The following is a 7,764-nucleotide window of genomic DNA, read 5'->3' on the forward strand; positions in this document are numbered from 1 at the left end:
ACGTGCACATATCATTGATGTGTTATCAATACGAATGGACATTGTGGAGATAGTTGGTATTGAGTATAAGACGAGTTAAAATTGAGCTTGAGAGTTTTTCTCGATCCGACCGAGTGTGTGGTGTGCTCCCGGCGTCGTAGCGTCCGGTCGTTGATCGTACAGTCGTACACTCGCACAACGAAGTGAGTGGGCTCCTTCTTGTATTTATTGTTAGTTTGAGGCCGAAAGTCGTCGAGGTTGAGGTGAGGTCGCTGGTTCGGGCCTATTGTTGGAGAGTTGAACACAGTCGGGAACGTAGACATTTATTTTGTTTACTACAATGTTTTTGAGCATTACAGTTTAAACTGTAAATGCTTATCTTGATCTACATTTCATGATTTCATGGATATTGAAGTCAGTGTGTTTTTAGTAGTGCATTTAGAATTAATCTTTTATTTACAATGCAACAGTTTTCCATATTATGGTATCTAAATGTGTTGTATATTTGCATTGATAATTTAGCACTGCACAGTTATGATATTTGATGCACATGTGTTGAAGATACATTTGCAATGTTTTAATCCCTGTTGTATTACACTGGATTTTCTGGATTCTGGATTGTGGACTCTGGATTTTCTCCCTGATGAGGGGGATGGCGAGCTACCAATGATAACCTGAACACCTCATCTTTCCGCCACCAGTGGTAGGATTTTGAGAGGACCTTACAGGAACTGAACAAAGAACTATTTTATTTTGGGGGTTTATTTTAATTTTATTTGGGGTGCACCCAAGTGTCAAGCGCTTTAAAAACCATTGGAATTATTTAGAAGAATGTTGTTTATTCCTGTGCCAATATATATATATTTTTATTTATAAAATCTCAGTATTCACTTCATTCACTCTGGTGTTCGACTTCATTTATTACCCATCCTTTAAGAACCTGGAATACTGGTCCAGTTTTCACACACCTGACAGACTGGCTACAAAAAGATTCCAGGCATGGGATTGGTCACATGCTATAAACCAGGGCTTCTCAAACTCTGGACCACTGTCCGGATCCGGACCGAACTGCAAATCAATCCGGACCGAACCCTGTGTCCCATTTATAAAAAAAAATAATAATAAAAAAAAAAAAGTAAATTAAAGTGGACCTATTATGCTATATTGGAAAAATATATTGTAGGGCCATACCTATACAAAACATGTCTGTGAAGCTTTTTGCTTAAAATACCAAACAGTTCACCCATTGTAGCCATATCTCATACTGCTCATACCCCTCTTTTGCAGCCCTGTTAGAGAAAAGCGGATTTTGGGTCCTTAGCTTGAAAAAAAAAAAAAGGAGGCGGAGCTAATGCCTGATCAGAATTCTACCGGAGATAAAGTTAAATTCTGCTGTGATAAAACGCCATCCTCTTCTAAACCACATCAAAGATTATTTTTGAAACAGTATGGAGCTCAAATGCTTTTTCTCTTGCGGGTTTATCACAAGGTGAGTTCCTTTTTTTATTTCCTGCTTTTTAAACACATGTGCTCTACAGTACAGGTTAGCTCTGAGTGTTAGAGAGGCTTGCTAATGTAAACAAAGACGAGATTACGTCCAAAACACGTCAGGCATTGTTTCTGATAGCAATTTTCTGTGGGTCCGCTGCCGATTTGACGTCAGCAAATCTGAATCCGCTCGTTGTACCCCTGTTTTTAAAAGATTTGGGTACGGAGGAAAAGAGAGGGGGTTTTATTTTCTGACGCTGTGTGAGTTCCCCGACGCACCGGGGACACATATTTATCTATAAAAGACATCACAAAGTGCATTTTGCATGATAGGTCCCCTTTAATGTATATTTTCTTGTGTCTGACGCGTTTTGAGTATGAACGTTCATATATATTTACTTGTGTGCGCGAGCGTGACACGCATTGCAGTTAACCGCAAGTTTACCTTGACTTTCTATTGGGGGGGGACGGGACTTTACTGGCATTGATCCGGACCATTGACCTTGTATAAAATTCACAAGTGGACCTTTAACAAAAAAGTTTGAGTACCCCTGCTATAAACAGTTGAAAATGAAAACAGATGCTGATTGGTCCAGGTCCAGGTCCGGCTCCTCAGGCAGACAGGATACTGGCCTATCCAAAGGTCAAATAGCACAGATCCTCATCTTGGACAGGCAGCAGTTTGAAAGTGTGTCAGTCTGCAGCCTGTGTGTCTAACAGCATGAAGCAATAGCCGCTGACCTGGGATCAGAGATAAGCCGAACCCTGTCAACAGATTTGCTATCGGTCCTCTGAGGGAGTTGTGCGGGTAACACTTCAGACAAGACAGGACACGGCCGCTGCACAAGTCTTTGGCCTCAATTAGGAAGGATACCAGGGCAGCTGTTGAGCTTTTCCTTCTGTTGCACTATCATTACAGCAACTTCAAAATCACCGGGTTTGTGTGAGAGTTGTAGACTTTTACTAGGTTAAGTAAAGACACAATATTAGGGTCTGCAACATGACAGATACTTGAGTGCTGTCAATTTTGACTTCATTTAGAGCTGACTTCTAGATCACTCAACGTCTTTGCTAAGAAGTGCCAAGATCAACTGGTACAATCCTGGAAGAATAACAAATACATATAGTGACAGGCAGGCCTTGACTTTGAGGAGGACGGTTAATGCTTCCCAAATGAATATATGGCATTTTGTTTATTGTCAAGTCAAAAGTTCAGACCTTGAGGAGCGGTGCAGTGGTTGGCGTCTTCCTCTGGCGTCCTTTACTGCTATGCCCCGCAGGCTGTAAGGAATATAGTAAAGATGAGTAAAGCAGAAACCGCTTGCTCATTTGGAGGACGAGCACTCGCATGTAGACCTCCGGGCACGGCGGGACAAAACAGGTGTTTTGTACCAGGAATGTGTGGAGGATGATGAGATGGATGGACTTCCTGGCACTATCTCCATGTTTCCTTTGCCTTTTTTTTATCGGATTAAAGGCATTAGACTTTTGTTTTGCTGGTCTCTAATTAAAATGTAACATCACTATCTTTATAAAAAATCTTTGGAGATGTGTCTGAGCTGAGGTTTCCATACATGGTTCAGCTGGAGTTTAAACATCAAGCATCCCATAAAGTTGTGTGCTTCTGGTTTTAGACCTGTGGGCAGTGGCGGCTCCAGGGTATGGCTGGGGTATGCTACAGCCATACCAAGAAATGGCTTAGCCCCAACTTAACCCCACCATGAAAGAAATTATGTTAAATTAAGCAAAATAAAGTCCGCCAACTCGCACCGAGTAAATTGCACAGACAGCAGTTAGTAAGATTGATTTCAGTAGCCGCTTGTCTGGAAATGCCGAAGACTAGAAACGGTTTTGAAAACTTTTATCACGTAGATAAATAAAACATATTTGCTAATGTCTTCTGGCCAATCAGAATCACGATAACGGCGTAGTGTTGTTGCAGGAAGTCCCGACGGAGTATAATTTTGCGGTAGAACTTTCTTTATATATCCATGGATACAATGTAATGAAATAAGACCCCATGATCTGATGATTGATAGGTGTGTGGGCTGTCTTTCATTTTGACACACAGAACAATGGGGCGGGCTATCCACCCTTATCCACAATGTAAAGTAATTCACACAGCCTCTCCTCTCTGTGAGGAGCAGCAGGTTCAGCTTTCAGAACAAAGTAACAAAACACAAAAATTGCATACATTTTTTTTAATATGTCGTGTAGTAATAGATGTATTTATTTTTCTTCTCAAGAGAGCACCAGAATGTGTATTTTATGTTAGTATTTCAAAAAATCTCCAGACCCCCCAGCAGGGGTTGGGTTTTCAGCAACTTTTTCACCTGTGGAGAAATTGCAGGATTGGCTCCAGGTCGCCCTTTTTATTTACTACAAGACAAATGTGCCTTTTTATTTCATACAGTTCAATTTGGATTGAGACAGGGAAATAATCTAAACCTCACGCGTGGCGTTTCACTGTCAAGGGGGGCGATATGGCGTGTATGTAATTGCATTGCAAATACTGACTTGAGCCCCACCACTGTATGGGTTAGCCCTACCATAGATTACCCAACAAACATACTCTCTGGAGCCGCAACTGCTCGTGGGAAACAGACACCCCTCCAAAAGGAAAAACTAGAGACTTCCTCCACTTCTCTGCCAGAACCTCTAATTAGCTTCTGTCAAAGCCTCCTCTTATCAGCAGGGCAGCTTTGACCATGATGCTGTTGTAGGCCAACTGTTTATTACAGATTTCTTTTTTTAATTTCAGAGATTCTGTCTTTTTTCTGATTATCTGTTGCACTTAGGTTACAGCAAGATAGAGGCAAATTCTCCAAATACTTCTTCATCAGCACAATTCCAATGTACATGCATTATAATAATTAGATTGCAAGGGTTACTCCAGTCATGTTAACACTTTTAACAAGTCTTCTGACTCTCATTAACCTTTTATGCAACACGGTCTGCCTCTTCAGGATGTTACAGCTTCCACTTTTTCTGTCACACACACACTCAAACACACACAAAAATTAAAGCTTAAGTTAAGAGAGAAACCCTGGCTTGTCTATTTGACGTCAATGGTGAGGCTTTAAATACATTAATGTGTTTGTGTATGTGTGTGGAATGGAGTGTGTGCAGGGTTGTTTTGTGTCTTTTTATAAAGTTGGAAAGAGGAATCAAAAGTCTGCAAAAAAAAAGGGGCATTGATCTCCTGGCACAGTTAGGGGTCCGTCTAATTGTGACGTATGACGTGAATATGAGGACATTTTGTACATGCATAGTCCTTTACATGTCTTTTAAATTCTGTTTATACAGTTGATGCTTAACAGCAGGCAGGTACTACCCGGATGTTTTGACAGGTGCTGGGGTGTGTGTGTGTGTGTGTGTGTGTGTGTGTGTGTGTGTGTGTGTGTGTGTGTGTGTGTGTGTGTGTGTGTGTGCGTGCCGCCCCACTGAGAGTCTTCCTTTGAGCGTGAGGCAGTGTTGGAACTATTTAAAAAAAAAAACGTACTGATTTTATTTAATCTGGATTTGACTTTTGTTTGGATAGTTGGGGGGAAAGGGACTTCCCTTAAAGGCTCAGTTGTTGTTTTCAAGGTTTTCAGATAACCATCTCTCTCATGTCTATGCTTCCACTGTGGTCATTGTATTTAGAACATTAAAACTACATTGGAAAAAAAATAAACATGAATGCTTTGTTGCATGTTAGAATAATAGCATTCCCCCTACTCCACAGAACTCACTGTATAACCTGTTATAAAAACTTTCCTTAGCAACGCTATCTCCAATGAAAAGGTTACTTTTAATGTAGCTGGCCCTTTAATACAATGTATATAGTATTTTCCGATAAATAAAAACACTTTTGCATTTAATCTTTCAGAGCATGCTCAATCTTCGGGCTGTGGACTGTATTTCTTAGCAGAACACCGCCCATGATTATACATTATTTAGATTTTCCTAGGTTTTTATGATACTTTGAGTGCAGTGGAACGTGAAGACACATGCTTTCCCTTGTTAACCCTTCTGCCTGAGGTCAGCTTTGGTCTACCAATGACATGAAAGATTAGGGCCCCTGACATTGAAGTGCTTGACCCTCATATTTTCTGGAAAGGAAGGGAGGAGAAGGGGGTGAAACATTAATATGACACAGACACCACTGGTCGGTAGTGAGCTTTTGTGGATAAATGTAAATGACGAGGGTCAGGACCTCCACTAGGTCCTCATCCTCCTTCCATCCAAGTGTGTGAGGCTGTAGAGGAGAAAAACAGAGCTGTGGACATCAAAGGGTGACATATTTTCTCAAGCAACTGGTTCTTTACAACAGTTTGGTTTGCCTGTAAAGATAACAACCCTTCTGGTGTTAACGTCTTTTCTGTTTTCTCCAGCTGCTGTGCTCCTCAGTGCAGGCCGCACTCTTCGAGGAGGAGGAGCGAGGCCGCAAGATGCAGGAGCGCCTGGAAGTGGCGGAGAGGAGGAACCGGCAGCTGAAAGAGCGCGTTCGGAAGGTGAAGCGCTCCCTGAGGAACGCCCGCAAGGCGACACGCAAGGCCGAGCAGGAGGCAAAGGAGCTGAAGGGGAGGATGAAGGGTGCGGAGTGGAGGGTGGGGCATCACCTCAACTCCATCACACCGGAGGAGCCTAGACCTGGGCGATATGCAAGCACGACGATACGTAAGAGAATGAAACTTTAGTTGTTTTGACCTGACTCTTACTGCCAGCCACCTGGACTGAAAAATGGCCGTAGAGGACCAGAGACTGCTGGGCGGTCTCTGTGTGAGAGGCAAAGAAATAGAAACTGTCACAAAGAAAGTAATAATGTAGGTAGAATTTTTGTAAAGAAACGTTTTCTTATCTCTATTGGTTCCCTTGTTGCTATTATACAAAAGTGATGTTCATTCCTGGCTATCACATGTTTCCCTGGAAGAGAATAATTATTTTTTTCCGTGATTACTCTTGCAGGTGGAGCATTACTGATGCTCTGCTGGATTGTACAATTGGACACACTAGCCGCTCTGTGCTTGCTCAGGCCGTGATCACAAACACAAAATAAAGCTGAGCAGCCTGGTCTCCGAAAAGAGACAGTGTTGAGCTTTGATAGTTACAGCAGGAGATGTTTCCATAGCTAAATAAAAAATCATTTCATCATTCATTTTATGGGGTTTGATGGAGTCAACCTGTGAAAATATGTCTATACTATGTGTAACAAGTCTTACAAATAACCCAAGTGATATCTTTGGGGTTATCTTGGTCTGGATTTGGAAATACTTAATATAGATACTTAATAATACTTAATAAAATGTTACACATTGATGCAGCTTTTTGAAACATATGTAAGACAATTTGCAACACCTGGTGAACCAATGTTAAGCAACATTACTTTTGAATGATTAATCAACTTTCCCTGACCTACTGTGATCAGAAATGTATGAAACTAGGAACATTCATTTATTATTATTCAAGTTTGAAACATGAGCTTGTATATGGATATTTTTGTATGTATGTTTTTTGGATAAATATTGAACTTGGATGAACATCCGTGCGTGACAATGTTTAACAAAGACCATTAACATCTGGGTCATTGGGGTACAAAAAATAACAAATAGCCACACACACTAAGCGGATCAGCATCACGCAGAGAGTGTTAAGAGAGGTTAGGATCATAGGAGACATTGTACGTGTGTGTGTGTGTGTGTCTTACAGGGAGAGAAAGGGATGTGTGTTTGCGTGTGTGTGCATGTCTGGTCCATCAAGTGACTGGAATGTGTTTGTGTGGGCAGCAATGTTCTGAACAGCAGGATGTCGCTAAAATATTCTTCTGATTCAGTCTGGAAAACGTAAGCTGTGGAGGGAGGAGAGGAGCCGTCACATCACAAGACCACTTCAAATGCAAGAAAACAGATCAGCCACACTAAAGGCGATGGATAGAGGCGTATGCATTCATCTCTTCTGGCAAATAACCAGCCCTCAAGGAAAGCAGAACTCTTCTAATACCAAAATATTGTCCCGTTTCCTACAGAATCTGCATTGATAGAGATTAGCATGAAAGTACCACAGGTACAGGAGGAACTGTACCTTAACCCTGCAGCCAAACATGCATCCAATGCTTAAAACAACTCGTTGCTACTAGCTCGGAAACTACCTGAAATGATTGCAGGAGTTACTATAAAAAAAGAGACAAGAAGTTCAAGATTTGCGAAGGTCATGAAAGAGAGGTCAAATTGAGTATTATTGGCCTAGCAGTGGAAACGATGTCATGGTGGCGAAAGAAACACCCCCACAAGCCGGAAAAAAAAACCAGGAGTCATG

General features: G+C 41.6%; 1 protein-coding gene across 1 annotated transcript in view; it reads left to right on the forward strand.

The window, feature by feature from the left end:
* ccdc3a (coiled-coil domain containing 3a) overlaps positions 1-6,977 on the forward strand; it is a 12,934-nt gene extending 5,957 nt beyond the window's left edge. The window contains exon 5 of the mRNA XM_010789313.1: positions 5,844-6,977. Coding sequence (XP_010787615.1) covers positions 5,844-6,149 — 306 coding nt within the window. The 3' untranslated portion in view covers positions 6,150-6,977. The remainder of the gene's footprint in view (positions 1-5,843) is intronic.
* The last annotated feature ends 787 nt before the right edge of the window (positions 6,978-7,764 follow it).

The sequence above is a fragment of the Notothenia coriiceps genome, unplaced genomic scaffold, assembly GCF_000735185.1.
Source record: "Notothenia coriiceps isolate Sejong01 unplaced genomic scaffold, NC01 NC01_scaffold00032781, whole genome shotgun sequence".
In the NCBI taxonomy this organism is placed as follows: Eukaryota; Metazoa; Chordata; class Actinopteri; order Perciformes; family Nototheniidae; genus Notothenia; species Notothenia coriiceps.